Consider the following 21,485-nt stretch of genomic DNA (forward strand, 5'->3'; position numbering starts at 1 on the left):
TGCCTGACCATTTAAAACTCCTAATCTGGTTCTGAGCAGAAAAATGTCCAGAACCAGTAACAGTACCCTAAGGAGCAAAACTAAAAAAAATGAAAGTAAGATGAATGAGGCCACCTTTCCCTTAAGTTAGCAGTTTGCTGGTAATTTTACTTGAAAAGATAGCACAGGACGAGGCTCAATAGCAAACCAAAAGCACAGCAGATAAAATGTGGCACTTTTGTAGCATGGCTCATAAAAAGAAAATCAAAATGACATTCTATTTTCTAAATTCAGATGTTATTGTAATTTGAATCTCAATGGTGCCAGCTGAGATTTTCCCTTTCCCAGCGTGTTTCCAAATATTCACCTCCTGTGAACAAGAAACATCCGAGCAACAGGAGAGGAGCTGGCCTTACCATCACACAGCGCTATCAAGACTAAAGTAATCGATCCTGAAACAGCCATGAGACAATAGTTGCTAGCATTATGGGAAGTTTCGCACTGAGTCTAGCTCCAGATGTTACCTAGAACACAGTTACTTACATTTGTAACAGAAGAACCTTCAAATAAGATGCATTCAAAAACATGTCCCAACAGGATTTAGTGTCACAGTGAGAATAGAAATAGCCTTGTTATGCACTTCAGGCATGTGGCTCAGTTTAGAAATAACTCATTTCATGCTGGCTTCCTTCTGACACACAGTCTCCACCAATTCCAACTTTTAAGCCAGAACTTTCTGTTTGTCTGTTGCTTTGAAAACATCAGGAAAAATATTTTCTCTCCAAATGTAAAGTATTTCATAAAGAGAAAAAGAGTGTTCTGTCAAATATGCATATCCTCTCATGGTAGCCTCCCATCATGAATGTATTAATTTTCTGCCAACAGTCTTATCCTCCACAATGTAGTTGAGGCAGGGCTGATTGTGAAGGACATACACAAACACATGCTTTGGAACAGCACAGATTACGTCAGATGTCTTAATGATTTTCTCCCATTTAATATGTTAATTCCTATTGCTATTGGAGAATATTGTCAGCATCCATGCTGTGTTGATGTTTTATATGGAAATACATTTGGAAATTACTGTGCATTCCCTATATAACAGGTCCTCGGCTTTCCTGTATGCTAAGACCGTTTGATGTCAGTTATCTTTGGACTTCAGTTTCACACAGCTCAAAGTTCCAGCACCATCTCCTCTTCATGTGTTTTTGCCTCACACTCATCCTGTAACAGACTTCTGTGTAAAGCTCTGCCTATTTTGCATGGGAAGACGTTCATACTTGCATTGGGTGGCATTTGGATATTTCCTAGGGGCTTTCATATTTGTGACACTTGGATATTTTCCTGGGGAACTGCGGTTGCCACAGAGGAAGAGTCATGCTATGTGTTGCATAGAAATTCATTTGCATGTAACTTCAACTCTGATGTCTTTCAATGGCAGATCCAGTGGCCCTACGAAGCCTGCGGCCCTCTTGACTCTTAAAGTCCAGTTTCATCTTCTTGTTTGTATCTTTGAGGAAAAACATCCATCTCAAACCCTTCTAGAACTATGACCAAAAAAAAAAAAAAAAAAAAAAGTTGTGTGCACCCCTCTCATGATCCTATATATTTAAAATTATCTACCAGTATGCCCCTTTCCCTCAAGCCCTATTTCTTGAGAAAGAATTACCAAGTACAATTTTAAAATTCTCTGTTACCAATCTTTCATAGACATTTTAATCAAAATAAAACTCATAATGGACTCTGTCTACTTCTTGCCAATATGATGATTCTGAATAGAACATTCAATATGGGGTGACAGAAGTCAAGAAACCCATGGAATTGCATTCCTGCATGGCTTCCTGTCAAGAGATCCATAAGTGATGTCAAGTGCAACAACTGACAGTACGTGGTCTCTTCACCATGAATCATCACTCAGCCTTTACTTATTTTTATTGTACTTTCACTGGTCTTGAGCTGATTCCAAGACCCTCTCCAGTCTCATTCAATTTCTCGGCACCAGTAACGACCTCATGCTATGGCATGCAGCCCTTCACATTGACTATAAGTATTTTTTTTTTCAAAACTGAATGTCCAGACATTTGTTAAAACAAAGCAGAGCACTCTCTACAAGAAGAAACCCCAGGGCCCCAATCAGCACAGAGGCTTGGCTACACTCAGAGCTATTTAATTATCAAGTCAGTTCATCCTTCAACTGCCTCAATTAATATAACAAAATGCAAAAGGTCATCGATCATTTTGCTGAGGGCTGAGAGCAAAATATATCCAGTTTCAGAACACTTTGTTAATATGCAGAAAGCCAGAGAACATGGATGGAGTCCAGACACAGAATGTATTGTTGCTCTTTAAAGGGTGGCATTAGAATATTAAAGGCTTACTGTTTTGTATTCATTAACCAACAATTGTTTCCAGAATGAAGTGTTCTGCAAGTGAATCTCCCAGTCATAAAAAAACAAAAAGTACAAGAACCACAGCACTTAGCTAATTTAAAGGACTCTTATCTCACACATATTTGGTAAGAATAAACATTTACCCAACAATACAACCACTCACTGAGCACTTGTTATATATCAAGTTTCTGTACTGATGATTCCTCCTAACCTTTTTTGTTCCCAAGATGTTCTTGGGAAGTGTCTTCTTGATTTATGTTTCTTGAGAGGCCGAAAGCAGAGCACTATATTTATGCTACAGGGAATCCAAATTTGGTAAAGAACCTGTACTAAAATTAAGATTTCCTGCTGTGACTCCTGAAAAGCCACTCATTAAACAAAGAACTAAAGAGTTGTCAGTAGAAGTTTAACTGCAAATATGGACTCCACCTTTTCAGCATTAAGCAAAGCCTCCCACACTGGAGAGTATGGTAGACTACAAAAATCCAGACAGGGGTCATGTTCTTTGCTCCGTGTTCTTGGGAGATAGACACAAACCACAAACCTTGATGTGTCTGCCAGTTCCACCTCCTTCTGTTCTCACTCATTGATGCACAAAGAGATGCAGACTTCTTTGTCACCTGATAGCAGCAAGTCCTTTGACCACACACAGAATTTTCTCCCCTTCTGGATCATTCACAGAATCAAAATCCAGGTATGTTTCTGAATCAGCACAAGAATCCCAACTAAATATCCTAAGGAACAGAGGTATGAATCAAAATCCCATGACTTCCCAAGAAGATTAATAAGCTTGTCTCTGATAATTAATTAAAATATCCCCAGGTCCCATGAAATCAGAACCTAATAAATGACTTGCAATTAATTGGGTTGTGTCCTAAGAAACATGAGTTCCCATTACTTTTTGTGATTATTTTATGCATTTCAATTTTCTTGTTTGTTTGTTTCCCTGGGAAGTAGATTGGTGTGAAGGACTCCTGACTGCCTTGTGACAACTATCTTGGCTCTAAAACACAACACTCAAATATGGAGCCAAAAGACATAGGGTGTGGGGGAAGGATAGGACTCCTAACTGCCTTGTGACAACTGTCTTTTCCCTAATCAGGACTCTAAAATGCAAGACTCCAATTTGGAACCAAAAGACATTAGGTGGGCGGGATGCAGATTTCAGGGTTATCAGTGGTGTCTGGTAATAATATTATCCCTTCCATATAGTTCACACACAATAACTATAGAGAGTGCATGTCTTAGCTTATTAAATCTGTTAAATTCATCATCGCCTAGAAAAGAAATAAGAACTAGAGTCAAGGGTGTTGGCTCAACAGCATCTCTGTAGATGAGTTGGATGCTTCTTTTCTTGGCTTATATGAGCTCATTTCCAATTTTCTCATCAACACAATGTAAACAGCAAACCTTCTCCCACAGATGCTCTTGTGATGTGAAAGAATTTGTTAATTCCACCTAAACAAAAAACTAGATGCTAGAATAACAAATGCTAGAACTCTCTTGGATTCTACAAAATGATTAAAAATACTCTTTTAGCTGGCTTTTTAAAAAATCTATTTTGTTGCTCTCTTAAACATGGCTGAAAGAGATCCTGTTCTTACTGAGGGCAGACAGGATACGATCTCCATCCTGAAGACCGTTCTTTTAAGCATCCTATTCTTCATTCTCTCCTGGATCATAAATGTTTTTCTTTATGGAACTTGTTCCTAAGGAAACACAAGTAGCATTCTATAGTCCATCTTTGAAAGCAAAAAATGAAACTGATACTCCTCAACCCTCTCCAATAAGCCCATGATTTCTCACACTTCTTGCCAGAAAAAAAATGCAAATATTTCCATGACTACACCCACTTCTCTCTTTCTCTTTTGAATGCACTCCAAACAGACATGTCTGAAAAAGTGTGTGTGTGTGTGTGTGTGTGTGTGTGTGTGTGTGTGTGTGTGTTTGTGTGTGCAGTATCTGGACAAAATAGAAAAGAAACATAGCTTGTGAGTCCCCAGAGCTGGAGTTACAAAAGGCTATGGACCGCCTAAAGAGGGTGCTGGGAACATGACCCTGAAAGAGCAGCAAAAATTCCTAACCATTGATCCATCCTTCTCAACGATTCTAGCTTTATTTTACTCTATGCCTTTCTTGAGTTCTAATATCTCTGTAAGTTCAATTAGTGTTTTCACTAGGTATCATAATGAGAATTATCTCCCAGTATTTTTCAAAGGTTAGAGGAGTATTTCATATTAGTGTATAAGATATCACTGTAGAAATGAGCAAACTAGTAGTTTCACAGCTACAAATTGAACAGAAGTAAAAGATAAGAGAAATAGCAACAACCAATTCAAAACTTAGACTCCAAAGTTTCATAGCAGTGTTAGCGATTACAATTAAAGATTTAAAGAATACATAAATCTAATGTGATATATGTGCACTATGAAATACTATTCAACAACGAAAAGAAGTAAATAACCAATATATACCACAGTATGGTCACCTTATGAATATTAGTCTGAATTTCTCAAGTGTACGATTGACTGTTTCATTCATATGAAATATTTGAAATAGGTACCTATAGGAGAATCACACAGATGAGCAGTAGCTTTAGGATGGTGGGGCATGATAGCTAAAGGGTTGTACTCTACTCCCTGTCCACATTGTCACACAACGATTGTCAATTGGACTACTCTTTTCAGCTCACCTCATCTCAGCACTGAAAGAGACAGAATATATTTCTTCTGTTCTCGTATTGTTCACCTTTAGAACAGCTAATGTGTGGACCAAGAAAGTTGAATTCTCTCAAATGCAAGGAGAAACCGAAAGCTTGTTAAATGTGTAAAATTTTGCATTTAAAGGAAATCAATTAGTTATTATTTATGCATGCAAAGATGATCCCAGCAATAATTACATGCATTCATCATGTTAGAATACTATGATCTCAACACATCCCCCATGGAGGGATAACTGCCTTAACCTAGAGACAGGAGAGAAGCCCTAGTCCCTACTTCACATGACCTATCAGATCTACATGACCCCAACTGGATGGCATTCCCCTACGTATGGAATTGGGATGGGAGGGGAGGGTGGTCAGGGTACATGTGAGAGAGCAGAGAGGGTAAAAGGGAGGAAGGGAGGGGAGGAGGGAGGGAGAGAGGGAGGGAGAGGGAACTGGGATCGGCATGTAAAATAATAAATTAAATAAAAAAGAGAGAGAGAGAAAAAAAAGAATACTATGATCTCTCTATAATGCCCTTAATGGGAAGTTAGAGTTTCATGGAGCTTTAGGGTTTTTAAGTCCCATTCCATTCACTATTGCAATTCTTCAATAACTCTGTGAAGTGAGAAAACATTATATATAACCCGGCAGATCTTCAGAGGTCCAAATGAAACAATGATTTGATTAAAGTAAACCAGGAGAAACAAAGCTGGATGGTCTTACTATAAATCCAAAGAGAGTGATGCCAGATTTCACTGAGTACTACGGTAAGAAGAATCTGCTAAATGACCTCCTGGGAATTATGGGAAATTTGTCTGCACCACCCTTTATTTAAACTTAAAGAGAGTTGAGCTGTGACAATAGCCTTCAGGCTAACACAAATTCCAGTCCTGCACTGAGGCTCAGCCGCTTCCTCCAACACATTGAGCAGCAACAGTATGTGTGCTCTGTAATCTGAAACCTGGCAGATGCAATAATGTTCAGAATGGTCTCAATCGTTTCAGTTGTGATAAGAAATATGCAACATTAGGGTGTTATCTACTATAGAGTAGACCCTGCACTGCTCCTGCAATTTTTCTGTATCTTTTCACACAGTTATGTAATCACATCTGATGACAGAAGAACCTATTATCCCGTTTTATAGATAGCCTATGAGAAAGGCTAGGATCTTTCCTCCAGCTAAGGAGATAGAGTTAGAACTACATCTCACAATGTTTGTCACACATACATTTGCGAGATTGACAAAAGCCTTAGCTGGACTGATCCCACCCGCTGTTGAAGTGGTTGGCTCCTGCCCACATCCCATGCCAGGTACTCAGCAGTCCCTGTCTATCAGTACTTTTATTTTTATCAAAGAAGTTTGTCTTAAAGCCCCCAGAAATTCTTAACATAGAAAGTCCTGGATATACATAAGGTTTTAAATCCTTAGGGACAGCTTTCATCAAATAGCAGCAGGCAGCTTGCGGATAAAAGTCCTCTGGTGCAGCTAATTCTGAAATACAGAATTTGAGTTCAGTTGTCCAAGGGAGAGCTATCTCATTCAAACTCCTATTTTGTTTTTCTTCCTGGGTCACATTCTCCTCTGCTCCTTCAATCCTACTTTCTGGGTTCAACTTCCAAATAAACCAGCCTGACTGAAAGACAGTCTTAGACTACATCTTGGAAAGCATGGCTGGGGAAGAGAGTGATAGGATTAGTTTGATTTGTTCCCATTAAGGTTAAGGTTTTACTGCATTTCTCTCTGTTTCTCTGTAGGTCACCAAGATGCTGGTAGTGGTCGTGATTCTGTTTGCCCTTTTATGGATGCCCTACAGGACTCTCGTGGTTGTCAACTCATTTCTCTCCAGCCCTTTCCAGGAAAATTGGTTCCTGCTCTTTTGCAGAATTTGCATTTATCTCAACAGTGCCATCAACCCCGTGATTTACAACCTCATGTCTCAGAAATTCCGTGCAGCCTTCAGAAAGCTCTGCAACTGCAAGCAGAAGCCGGCAGAGAAACCGGCCAACTACAGCGTGGCACTAAATTACAGCGTCATCAAGGAGACAGACCGGTTCAGCACAGAGCTGGATGACATCACCGTCACTGATACTTATGTGTCAACAACCAAAGTGTCATTTGATGACACCTGCTTGGCTTCTGAGGTAACCTTTAGTCAGGGCTGATTCATGAGTGAGCAGGATGTGAATCATAGTCAATGAGAACCCACGCTGTTATCTATGAGAGAGAAAACAGCCAGTGCTTACACTGGAGACAGCAGGCAGGCTTGGCTTTCCTCCTACAAATCTTGGCCCTGTATACTTTAACCCATGACAGTGTTTTCACTTTCCTTCTTTCCAAACTAGATTCACAAAAGTGGGATCTATCTCTGGAGGGGATAAATGGTGAAAACAAAAAGGCTGTTGACTTTCATTTAATGTGGGAAATCAACTCTCTTTCCTGGGGTAAAGACCTTTCCATTAAATCTAGGTGACAGTTTAAATTCTTCGCAGCAACCTAATCAAATGTGATTTCACACACACACACACACACACACACACACACCAAATATCTGCACATTTGGGAGTTTAGCAAGATGTGATTTTTAAATGTTTTAATTTACTATTTCACTTAATAAAGTACAGTACTGTTTCATAAATATCTGAAATACATTTTTTAAAAGGGGGACTAGAAACTCAAAATACCCCCAAAATTTTAGACATGTGGATTTTGAAGCAAACCTAAGTTTTATCAACTCGTCAGGTTTCCTAAATAATGGGTTGAATGAAAGCATACGCAGTTTAAACAACTATAAAGATACCAGCTAACATGCGATGAAATTCAAATATGTAGAAGGGACTAGACTGAGTATTTAAAACATGGTTTCATGTTTTTCCCAAAACCTTTAAAGTCAAAGTCCCCTTTAAACACTCTTGTGCATAAACTACTGAGCTGCATCAAGAGAGTTCTTCCAGCTGAATCAAGCTTAAAAGTCTGAAGCAATTTCTGAGGTTTGAAGTCAGCCAAATTCTGGTTATTTTGCCTCAAGGTGAAGATGCCCCACTCTGACCTTAGCTTGCCTGCAATTGTCTTCCATTGCTCCCTTGTCATTTTTCACTTATTTTACTTAAGTGCTTAGCATATTTTGGTTACAGATCCTAAATCAAAGCATGGCAAGCCTCCTGAATTTGTTTTAAAACTGATGTCTTCCTCGTGTTGCTAATTCATCCTTACACTTTGAACTTTGACCTAGCGTTCCAGTTATCATTACACAGGTGTGCACAGGATGCTTGTAGGTATTATTTTAATCCTCTTTAAATGACTCACCCGCTGGGGTATAGCCAGTTAGATATTGAAGGCTATAAATTGGTCTTGGTGATAACTTCATAGTCATTAATTTTTAATAGTTGGGTCAAAAAAAATGTATTTCTAAGTGCCTCATAAAGCTAGCACCTCCTTTCTCCAACCTATACCTTTAGCTTATGATTTTCTTTGAAATGTAATTGATAAGGATAATTAGCCTTTTAAACCTTTTTAATAGAGAATATAGTGGCCTCATGGAGAACCTGTCCTCATCTACTCTAGGAAGATATTTTTTTCCTCCCACGACATCAGTAAAAAAAAAAAAAAAAATGTAATCAGATGTTCACAGAAAGTACCAGAAGTCTACCTACATTACACTAAGCAATCTATTTTAACTTCTGTTCTGGATTAATTATTATTGTTGTGGCAAAATAGATAGGGAAATAGTGTTTGTGCATAAATTTATGTGCAAAGAGAATTTGAATATATTAGATCTTCTACATTAGGGAAAGGAATAATATATTGAATATCTACTATGTCTTTGACACACAGGTAGATAGATACTTAAGCACTATTAGCTCATTTACCATGTCTTCACATGTATCCATGATTTTTTTTCCTAAAGAGTGTGGCCACTACAAAGAGAACTTTTTCCTTTGACAATTAAATTCCTGTGGCCCAATGGGTTTCCCATTGGGTTTCCCAGAATATACACATGATAAAGTGCATTCTTTTGACCTTTGAACATTTAACATAATGTTTCTATTTTCCCCTTTTAATTTTTGAAAAATTGCTAGCTTTGCTTTTTGACCACATGATAAATCCAAAGGAATTCAGGCCTTAATGTTTCATTAAAGAAAATGCCATTATAAAAGTCTGTATTGCTGTGTAATATCCAACAGATAGCTGAATTTACAAATACTCATAAAGTATCTCCATAGATAATCAAAACTATGTATCATCCAATGGAAACTGCAGGGCTAAATTAAAAATTAAAATTTGCTGGTGTACTGAAATAATCTTATTAAGGGACTCCTGAAAGCTCTCAGAGTTGTTATATTACATCCAATTCTGTTAATTGCTGAGGGACTTTGGGGAGGTTACACACCTGAGGAAAGTGGGCAAAGATGAATGAATAATAAAGCAAACATAAATTTCCTCTTAGCGTTTCTTCCTCCGTATGATCAAACTTTTAAAGTTTGACATGGATCATAAGTATTCAACATGCTGAAGATAAATAGGACAAATTCAAATTCTATAAACATTTCTTTTAAAAAAAAGACTTATTTATTATGCATACATTATTCTGTCTGCATATATGCCTGCAGGCCAGAAGAGGGCAACAGATCTTATTGCAGATAATTGTGAGTAATCATGTGGTTGCTGGGAATTGAACCTGGGTCCTCTGGAAGAACAGCCAGTGCTCTTAACTGCTGAGCCATTTCTCCAGCCATCCAAGCCTTCTTTCAGGGTCCCCAAACATTTCTAAGGAGGTGAAATACACAGAATAATGTGTATGCTTTGGTAATCTACCAAGAGGAATGGGTAGTTTGTGTAAACAGCTTAGTAAATCCATGTAAAGAAATGTGAAACCAAACTAGGTTTTAAGTGGATAGTGGAGTTGCTTTATGGATAGTATATATGTCTTAGGAAAGAGAGAGCTACTGTTCTATTTTGTTCTTTTAAAAAGTGAAACCACTAGTGATGTCATTCTAAATTACTTTAAATCTGTAAATATTATAAGTTAGAAGTTTTAACATCTAAGAGGAACATAAATTATTAACTTATAATTCTATTAATTTTACAAATAAAATATCAATATTACTTTTCTTTCAGCTCAACTCCTAGAGGGGATGGGATGTTGTATGTGAAGTCAGAAAACCACATTTGAGTGAGAGAAGATGTTAGTATTCAGGCATCTGTACTGGCCTGTCCTTGGGGTTCTGACAGGATATACCCTCAGCTGCAGCCACTAAGAGCACCACCTGTGTACATTCACCATGTTCCCTTTTAAAAGATCCCTGCCCAACTCCCATCCTCTCTCTCTTTCTTTCTCTCCTCTTTGTCTGTTACTCTGTCTCTGTCTTTCTCTCTTCCTCTCCCTCTCCCTCTCCTTCTGCCTCTCTCTCCCCCTCTTCCCTCTCTCCTCTCTCCTGCTGCTTCTGTCTGCAGAGACTGGTCTCCCCACTCCCCATTACCCACTTTATCATCCCTTTCCCTAATAAAAACCCTTCTGCTTGAACCCTGTCATATGACACCTTCCTCTCAAGTGCCGTTTTTCTTAAACTACGACAGAAGACTCAGAAACATCCAGTCGTCCCCATGCTAAGGAAATATTTCAAATATTTAGAAACGTGAGCCACTGAAGCAATTTGTTTTGGGTTTCTTCAGCTTGTAATGAATAAATATCCACCAATATAAATATTGAACCATATAAACATAACGCTTTACACTAGCACACACAAAGAAATCTTGTGGAATCCTCAATTGATAATGCTGTCCCTCCTTTTCCTCCTCTCAAACTGTCATCTTTTCACAAGTATCACTTCGCTCAGAGCAGGAAAACTCGGCTAACTTCCTCAAAGAGCAAATGTAGACTGAAAGTGTCTTAAGTGAAAATACAAATGTCCTGTTAAATATACTATGTGTAGGAAAATATTACACAAGCTCTGATTTCTATAAAACTCTCTTTTAGTTAGTGGAAAAACTAGCCTGTTGCCTCTAAAATTCCTATTATCTCTGTCATGATTTATATAGTAGGAATAGTGCAGAGTTGACTTGTTTAATATGGCTTGCTTTCTTCACAGACTAGAGACTTGACATTTCACAAGCTTGTCAGAAACCAGAAAGGGAACATTAAATATATGTAAAACCATTGCTAAAATTTTGAGAGGAACGTGAGTCTTTCTATTCCTACAAAACTCGCACCGAAATGAAAGGAAGCAGATCTGCATGATATAACCTCAAGAAGCAACTCTTGACCAGTATTTAGAATACAGATTAGAACCATAAGAACTACAACCGAAAGCAGTTAGGAATAGTCTACTTGCAAACACCTAAGATGACTTGATAGGAGGATTATCTATTTTTAATGAACTATGTGTAGTGGCATCTCTAAAAATAACTATTTTAACTCTCATTTTTACTTACTACAAAAAGAAAGAAGGCCACAAAAGGCCCTGGAATGTTTTCTCTGTGTGATTCTTTCATAGTTATGACCTCAAGTTAGCAGTTGATGTCATCCAGGAGGGTGGCATAATGGGAGCAGTTCACTATTAAGATTTTCAACAGCAAATGGACTACATTGACTGAGAAGTTTATCCATATCATTCTTAATTTGATGCACAAATAATCTCCTTTGACAAGAATTATCATGGATGTTTGTATTCAATGTTGTCAGATCAAACAAGAAGTAAATTGCATTCCTTTTTCCACCAAGCAAATTCATGCTAACCGAATAGAATGGATGTAACAAGACAAAAGAATTTAGTGGCCAATAAACCACATAGTGACATAATGATAACTTTAAGTCTTAATAAAGGTCCATACTATAGACTCTTAACTGGAATAAGGGAAAGTTATACTAAGAGACTAGAATAAATAGTAGTGTTACTCAGCATTCCAGCAAGCCTGTAAGCGACTCTTTCTTCCTTTCTTTCTTTACAGAAGAATGGACCTCCTTCTTGTGCGTACGACTATTCTTTAACTGCCAAACAAGAAGAAATATGAACATCCTCAAGAACATCTTGGGTTGGTATTACTAAAGGTGAAATCTTTCCAGAAAAGAAATAAGTGCAATATGACTCAGAATAAGGTGATTCCTACTGACCAAAAGCCTTCATTCAGAGTCAGTAAGGACTTTATGCTACTGAAATGGTACACGATAGCACAGAGAGGAAGCAAACATTTAATCCTTAACCATGAGTACAAGCCACTTCTGTGTTGATAGGTATAGAAATTACCAGAGAGTTTATCTTAATATGTGCTTTGTCTGTCTTTGTCTCAAGAAATTATCATTTACTGGATGACTGAGCACAGCCTGAATGCCACTTTGTTCTGAGCCTCTCCATATATCCTTCAAGAATCTTGAATACTGAATAGCTCTGAATAAGCAAATAAACAGAAAATGCCATTATGACAAGTTCATTTTCATCTTTGTGCTTCACAAATTGAACTCAGATTGTGACCTTGACATTGACTTTCTGTTGAATGAATGAATAAGTAAATCAATAAGCAAATCTCCAACTAAGAAATATAACCTAAAATCTTCATGATGCCTGATTTTCCCATAGAGTTATCTTTGCAATTATGTAATGTGTTTATAGTGCTTTTTTATTGTCTTAAGCCATTCTCCTGGCTCATTAAAATGTCCTGTAATTGTGTCAGACAATGGTGATAACCACTTCATATTCATATATATATATATATATATATATATATATATATATATTGAATGCAAACTTAAATAGCACCCTCACATTTATTACCTAATTCAATAATGAGCAAGATCATTACATTGTCTATGTGTTCAGAGTGACAACATATTGTCACTGAAATGTGAATAAAACATGCAGAGTACATGGTAGAGAGACAAGTTATATGATTTTGTACTGCACACTTTAGTATCCTTCTTGGAGAGAAGAAGATCAGCAAGACCTAGACTCATTAGAAGGACATTAAAAAAAAAGCTTGGATTTCTTTTGAGGATAGACATGGTTTAGATAGCTAAAAGATAATCCACATAAAAGAAAGGAGATGAATAAGTGCGTGATAAAAAGAATCAACTCTGGATGTTACAGCTATATCCCCAGTGCAGTATAACCATCAGAAATTAGTTAAAGCAAGCAACCAGTAGAAAGGAAATGAAGGTAAATGAAGTACTTCCTGATGCTTGTGTTTGATGAAGAAATAGTCACCCAAACACTGTAGGTAGATGTGTGTATAAAAGTAAGCTATTGTGTATTTTCTAAACCCTGTAAATTTCATGTATTATCTACAGAAAACATAGTATACTATTTGTCTTCTATGTGTTATAATTCTAAAAGTATTCTTAAAGTCACAATTTTCCACGTTAAAAACTATAGTGTATATGTGGATACTTTTCTATAGCATATTGTCATCATATATGGGAAAATATTTATTTATGTATGTAGGATTCAGAGGTCCTTAACAACCGTGAAATTATCCAGTTAAGCATAGAGATCAAAGCTAGCTCATAGGACTTTCATGAACCTAAGCATCTGTATGAAATGTGACATTGAAGAGCAGTGAATAGTTTTGCACTCCCTCAACCTGCTGACTTGCATGTTGCCACTGAACCGTCCTGCCACTGAACTGCCTTGAGTGTTTTGTTTTCCTTTTACCAGTAGTAGAGAGCTATAAGCTGACTCATCCCCCTGCTTGGAAGTTAACCATTGTGTCCTTGTGAACAAAGACTTTTTTTTTCTTTAAGGAAGTGCAGTATTATGTATCCTCTCTACTGTAGGAAACTCTGATTCTGTATGTGTGGTGTGCAATAAAGAATCAAACTGAAAGATCCGGGTCCTGTGGTTTCTTTTGTTTGAAATCGTCCAATTTTTGGTATAGCTTGACTCTAAACCATTTGCCCCAAACATTTCATTTTGATACATTGTTATCTGCCATATACCACTGGTCGTTTTCCCAGATAATTATAAGTAAATGCACAAATAATACTTTTCAGTTTTAATAAGAAATTGAATGCGTCTTGTTACAGAAATGACTTGACTCATCATGTCATCCATGATTACACTGACATTAATGAAGTCATTTAATGCTAATATTAGAAGAGGAAAAAATTACAGTTATTAACAAATAGTTGAAAGTTGGGAAGCAGTTTTGGAATAGTTGCTTCAAATACATCTTATTGTTGTCTTTTTTAGAAACATCAAACTCAACTATTTGTATGTAAAATGGATTACCCTGATACCCTTTCAATTCCAAATAATCTCAGATAGGTCTGCAACTGGAGGGAAAAGTTTTGGACAGTAGCTGAAATACTCTACTAGCAAACAGATAGAATGCATTTTGACATGTGAGAGGAAATTCGTGCTTAAGTCCATGTCAGCTATGTTTGAATGACCCCATTCTTTCACAATTGAACACAGGGGTCTAAGTGTGTGTGTGTGTGTGTGTGTGTGTGTGTGTGTGTGTGTGTGTAGCATTGTAATTTTCAGAGGGCAAGAGAACGCTCACTTTGTTGCTTCAAAGAATCCTTTCTTATACCATAATGTGTAAACCTTAAGTTTTATAAGTTTTCAATTGTCTAAGATAATTGGCTTCACGAGATTGTGTGCCATTATGTATCCCCCTTTTTCTAGACCTCCTGTGTAGTGAGGTAGTCCTTCTGTAGCACTGACCACGCCCATTGGGGAAGGTGGGGGAGGGGGGCGGCTTCTGCCGCCTGGGGGCAAAACCCAGGTAAATCCCGCTTCTGACACCAGATATTGCGGTAAATAAGGATCAGGATAAACAAATAGGCCGAATAGATGTTTATTCAGGGAGAAATAACTTACAACCTAGACAGATGAACACCAGGAAATTCAACCGGATCCTCTCCTGTCCGAGTCATGCCAGAAAAAGAGAGCGCCTTCCTGGCCCCCTCCGACCTCCTTCCTCAGGTCACCTCCGCCCACTCCTGAAAATGGCAATAAAATCTGAGGACATCATGTTGTTGCTCACCAAGCTCAGCCAAATGCAGTGATTGGCTCAGCACCTGGGACATAGTGGTCCATTCAAGAATCTTTTGTTGGTGGATGAGAATATATTATTATTATTAAAGAAGCAATTTTATTGTGTATATGACACATCCTAACTACAGTGTAGATTCCCCACAGACACCAGGAAACCTTAGGGCCACTCAGTTTTGAAAAACATTCACTGCTGTGTAGTGTAAGGAATTGGGCATTATGCTGACTCTGCCTCCTGACAATTGGCATTCAGACAGATACTTAGATAGCTCCAAGGGTCCTGTGTTGCCTGACTACAACATGCATGTGCAAGCTTTCCCTTTTAAGTTGCAGGTTGGCCAACACCTACCTCACCCTTTGCTCCCTTTCCCCAATAAACTCCACATGGGATTTTGTTGAGTTTTGTGGTCTGTGTTTTATCACCCACAGCTGCAGCAAACATTTGGTGCCATGAAACTTCCTCAGACTCTCTCTGTAACCTCTCCTGAGACACTCAGGGATCCTGATCCTGAACTGACAGCCCACTTTCCATCTACCCATCCATTGGGATTCCCACACAACACCAATGATGGTCTGGCACCGTTCTGGTGTTCTTGGAAGTGGGGACAACCCCCCCACACACACACACACATACTCCAGCCACAGCCTTCAAGGCCATAGCTGATCTCTCTCACTGACAAACACCTCTGGTGAACCTCTCACAGGAGAGGCCTAGCACCGCCCTCACTGGGCAGTTCATTAAATTTTCAGCTTCACGCCTTCAGTGGTTATGAATTACTGCCTTCTCGTGGAATACAGAGTCTATCAGGCTTAGCCCTTGGCTCTTATTCTTGGACTGACAAGCCAAGAATGCCCTGTGCCATTCTCTGCCTCACCCATGGGAAGTAAACCAACAAACATATAAGACCATCCACTCCACATTAGAAAATCTAAAACCCCTTCACTTAATGCCACTTGTGAAGGTCCCCAGACTCACTCAACTCTATACTAAAAAGTGCCCCAAATACCCCCTAGATAATAAGTCAAATTGGCCACTTAATGGCTTTTTAGATCCCCATATTTTACGGAACCTTTCCAATTACATGATAGTAATGGCAGCATCTTGCTCCAACTGCATTTTGATTCTGATTCTGTGATTTCATGACAGATGTGGTAGACAGTGTGGTAATTTAAAAAGCGGTGTTCGGGAGAAAGACGCCAGGCGACAGAGTTTGGGTGAAAGGGTTTTTAGTAGGGAAAAGTGAATGGGAAAAGGAGGAAGGGAGAGGAGGGGGAGGCTGGCAACAGAAGAGAAAAGAGAGGTGGGAGTGCAGGGGGAGGCAGAGAGACAGGCAGAAAAGCAGAGGGGGGAGAGGGGGTAACAGACAGAGGGAGAGAAAGAAAGGGAGATGGGAGGTGGGCAGGGCCTTTTTAAAAGGGAACATAGTGAATGTGCACAGGTGGTGCTCTTAGTGGCTGCAGCTGAGGATGTGTCCTGTCAGAACTCTAAAGGCAGGCCAGTACAGATGCCTGAATACTGACAGACAGTCCCATGTACACTGCAGTTCTTTCCTGCTGAGAAAATGAGGTGACAGCCTCGCTGGACATCACATTGTTCAAAACCATGGAAAACCTTTGTTATGAGCACAGATAGCCCAGAATTTCAAGGGGGTTAAGATACCTGGGGAAAGCAATCCAACAGTGAGAGATGAAACCAGGGAGGAGGATGCCTTCATATTCCAGTGGAACATTTCCGAAGTGTGTGTGCATGGCTGAGTTTCCACTGACCAAATTGGACACAACTCCCAAACATACTCTTTTCCTTTGTATCTGACTCCCCTAACTCCTTCCCCTCTGCTTCCCTCAGAACCTCCAACACGGACCACCTGTTTCCAGATCCTACTCTCTTGATCTGCTTTATGGTACCATCAGCCATCAGTATATAATATTCTTAAGTTTTAACTTTGTTCTCTTCATTATCTCTAATGGAGCCTACAAATATTTGGCTCCCATGGACTATAATTATTACACTCAAAATGGATATGTGAATGAACTGAAAGGTTAAGTTACATTTAAAAGTAGTCTTAAGATACATGGCCATAATATGTATGTTTCTTCAATGGAATGTCAGAGTAAAGTATGACTGACATCAGGCTACTTTCATCCAAATGGGATACTTATTTGGGCTATTTCTCACTTCCTAGCTAAGACATTTTTCCTTAAAATATAAAGCATGATAATAATAATATTACCATTATTTTATTTTTTCTGGCTCAGAATAATGGTAATAGATGGAACTATTCTCTATATCTAAAATTATCCAAAAGGAATATGCTTGCTAAAAGACAAGCAAAGAAACACAAATATTAGCAATAAATGTCTATTAAGTCCCATCTAGAATGTTTCCCCACAAGCTCCAAAATTATTTTAGCACCAAGATATATTTCTCCATACATTAGCCAAATGGCAGAATTATGCAAACCTTCTTCTCAAAATGACTAACAATGTTCCTAGCTGTCAAACACAATTTAAGTGCAGTGAGGCAGGATCTTTGTCAATGAATTACACTTGAGTCAGCTCTCTTTGTATTTTCTTATGTAGCAGCATAAGCCAGTAAATAGCCCAGAATAAAAATATTTCCCCTCTCTTGGAATTTTTAAATGTATAAAATAATATTAAATAAAAATAAAAAAAAATCTCCCTCCACTCCATACATGTACTACTCAATCGTTATACGTGATATATCTTCCATATGACCTTTGGGAATTCTCCACTCCATACATGTATTATTCAATCATCAAACATGATATGTCCCCCATATGACCTCTTGGAATTCTTGTCTTCTCAGGAGCTGGAAAGCACCTTAAATGAGTTTATGTTGACTCTGATTTTGCCATGATAGCCTTAGAAAGTCCCACATTGATGATTAAAAAAAAAAAAGGTATTTCAATTTTTAGCTAATATTCCAGTCTGTTAACTATATTCTTAAGATGGTAGGTTTATTAATTTTAGTAATTTTCAAGTATTATGGAACACTAACTCTAACTACTGAACAAAATAAAAATCTGAAAAGTAATTGGCAATAGCAACAAGCACAATATTTAAGTGCAGGTTCTTATCAGTGAACAGTTATACAGAAATATCTAGAAATGTTACTCCTAACCAGGTAGATGAAGGCAAGAAAAAATAAGAATTATTTTTAAATAAGCAAGGATTAGTGAAAACATTTCCAAATCACGTATTCTGTCATGGTTTTATTGAATAAAGGAAAGGGGTTTTAGCATTTAATATTAAAGTATCTCATAATGACTAAGAAGTTACTCATGGTCAATCATCTTCTCTTGGATGACTCTCATTGGCTGCCAGACATACTTGAGATGACTAAAAGAATCAGTACCTTCACTTTGGATGTTAAAAACATTCTTCTTAATGTAAAGATGTAAAGCATGAACAAAAAAACTTTCCATTGCTGAATGGAAGCTGCTGAGCTTTCTCACCTATAGCTCACAATTGTTCTTATGGTTGCTAACGTTAGGTAGCAAAGAAGATGGTTACTATGAATTGCCTTGTTTTGTTATTTCAGCTTTTTAGAAATTAATGCTTCTGTGTCTTATGATTGGCATTACATAATCAAATAAAGTAACATAAGGAAGATACTGAGGTGTCTTCAGACACTGAGGTATTGTCACAAAACTGCTACCTGCAGGAAGCAAGTCCTGAGAGGGAAGATGAGATGGGAACTAAGTTAGCTTTAGAAGCAGAGGGGAAATCCAGCCCTTTGAGGCAATAGCTTTGTAATGTACATTATATTGGCAAATTGGCCAATTGCAAGCAGACATTGACAGGGAGTAGGATTCTCCTATTCCAAACTCTAGAACATTCCTTTAAGGGTACTCCAATACTCCCTGACTAGAAATTGGCTGGGCAATTGGCTCTGTAACAGGGTGAAAGAAAGACAGCAAAGGATCACAAGAGAGGGCTAGAGAGATGATGGCTCAGCAGGTAAGCCGCTCTCAAAAGAGCTAGGTTCGAGTCTCAGCACCCACATGACAGCTCTTAACTGTAATTCTAGTTCCAGTGGATCAGACACTTCCATGGGCACTATATATACAAACATGCAAATGAGATGGATATATAAAAATGAAAATAAATCTTTAAAAAACTCAAATGTAAAAACTATGTTCATAATAATAGCAAAAGGGTACTCTGGCCAGAGTTACTATTGTTAAGTGGCTGTGGAGTCTCATCTGTGTAAAAAAAACTCCATGTTCTGCTTGGACATTTCAATTAGTAACTCCGGCATAGCTGTTGGATCAAGGCTTCCCCAGCTGATTTCTGATGAACGTTTGACCTGCTAACGCTAGCCTTTCCTATCTCTATCAATTGGGCTTCTCCAGTAACCTCTGATGGGTGTTGTCAGCACATGATTTTATAGTATTCTGTTAGGTATCTAATGCTTCTGTTAGTCTCCACTCTTTTATTTTGCTTTCTGTATTCTTAATGAACTCGCTCACTCAAGTACAGCTATAAGATCATTCTGTGCCTTACAAAAAAGTATTTATTATTTGGAGATTGGGCTTTGTCTTTGCTTAGGACAATTGACTGAACTGAGAGTAGCAAATTGCCTTCTCTCTTGGTTCATGGGCTTTGTCTACAGGCCGTGGCTAGTGGCTAGCTTCTTCCCCTTGTCAGCCTCAAATTTCACTTCCAATCATCCTAATCTCATTCTCATGTTCAATAGGAGACTTGGAAAATTCCACATCAGTTGAGGTCAGGATGTTTATCTTAAAGACTACTCAGTAATGGGAACAATTGATCTTTTAAAGACTTTTCTTTCTCAGATTGAATTAAAATGTACCAGACAGACAGACAGACAGCAAACAACTGAGCTTCTCCGTTGCCTACTTAAGTGCTTCATTTTCATGTGGGCAGAGTTACTCTTGGCACACTTCTTCCTGCTGTTGTCACTAATAGTTTCCTAGCATCTTATAGGATGCTTTGCCGTCATCCTTCATCATCCACTCTCACCCCTCCTTGAATAAACCTATTTATTTAGCATAATATGCTTTCCAAGAAACTAGGTCTTCCATTTATTTTGTTACTAGGGAAAATCCATTTCTGAAATGGTCTAAAACAAACAGAAAGTTTTTCTCATCAGACATTTAAAAAAATCATCAGATGCAAATATGAAATGGTGGAAATCAAACAAGACAATAATTGTCAATAATTTGATATTAACTCACAGGGGCCACAGAAACAAAAGGTTAATGCTTCTGTTTCCAAGTTGATGGAAGCTAAGGACCCAAACATGTATTTGAACTGTCTGAGATAGAAGCAAATGCAGTTTGATTTTCTTTGTCCTTCCCTAGCCTACAGATACTAATTAAGTCACATTATTATTAATGGGCAGTTTTGCCATTAAGCCAATAACCTGCCTAGCCAGGGAGCTTTGGCTTCTCCTTCATCTTTTCCTTCCATACCCTAGAAATAAAACGCACATGCAAAACTTGCCAAGTAATAGCCCTTTGCAGTTGTCTGGCTTCTGGTCTCATCCCAAAACAGTCAAGTGCAGCTTTGATACAGAAATCATGTTTTCTAAACTAAAAAATGCAAAGATTTCCCATTTCCAAGAACTACATGCATTTCCTTGCCCTATATATCATAATCCTCCTACAGCTTTCTACTTTTGTCCTGATCTTGTTTGTGTACTCTGAGGAAGGAGACTAGTATGGGAGAAAAAATCTTTTGGCAAAGTATAAATGTAAAGACCTTGGACCTAACGGCAGGCACAGGATACTCCAGGAAATAAGAAACTGACTTATGACATTACAAACTCTATGTAACAGACAGCATGTACAAGAAAGCCTACACTATTCAAGTAACCCCAAAATACTCTAAATGCCTCTATCCTTTGTACAACACTACTGTTGAGTTCCTAACCCTTTTCTTTGCTCGTGTCTGCTTCCCAGAAGTATACTGTTTCTTGGAAAGCCATCTCTGTTTCTGCTGTAACCAAGTGTTGCTGTTCAGTTCTCTGTTCTGGAACACAAAAACCTGGAAATGCCAGCAGGTATCTACAGATGTCAATAACACTATTTTCTATGCCTTGTGGAACAATGGCTTCTATGAAAACAGGCTCACAGTTTCCACCAACAATTGCTCTCTTTCTCAACAATGGAATACAAGCTGGACCCAGCCTCTGGCACCTTTTCTTTCTAACGCTCAGTCACTAAATTCTCACCTTTACTATATTTTTTCTCTTGACATGAGCCAGCCTGTGAAAGTAACAGAGGGCCCAGCCCTATCTGAACAGCAGATTGTTCAAATAGAGGAGTACAATGAAAATGGGGTGGGGAGGTTCAGGCCTGTAATCTAGCCACTTAGGAGGTGGCAACAAGAGGATTATACATTTAAGGCAATTAGTTAGACCCTGCAATGTTAAG

General features: G+C 38.3%; 1 protein-coding gene across 1 annotated transcript in view; it reads left to right on the forward strand.

The window, feature by feature from the left end:
• The window catches only part of Trhr (thyrotropin releasing hormone receptor), a 29,028-nt gene extending 21,789 nt beyond the window's left edge, over positions 1 to 7,239 (forward strand). Inside the window, exon 2 of the mRNA XM_051202489.1 lies at positions 6,832 to 7,239. Coding sequence (XP_051058446.1) covers positions 6,832 to 7,239 — 408 coding nt within the window. The remainder of the gene's footprint in view (positions 1 to 6,831) is intronic.
• The last annotated feature ends 14,246 nt before the right edge of the window (positions 7,240 to 21,485 follow it).

Source organism: Phodopus roborovskii, unplaced genomic scaffold, assembly GCF_943737965.1.
Source record: "Phodopus roborovskii unplaced genomic scaffold, PHOROB, whole genome shotgun sequence".
NCBI lineage: Eukaryota > Metazoa > Chordata > Mammalia > Rodentia > Cricetidae > Phodopus > Phodopus roborovskii.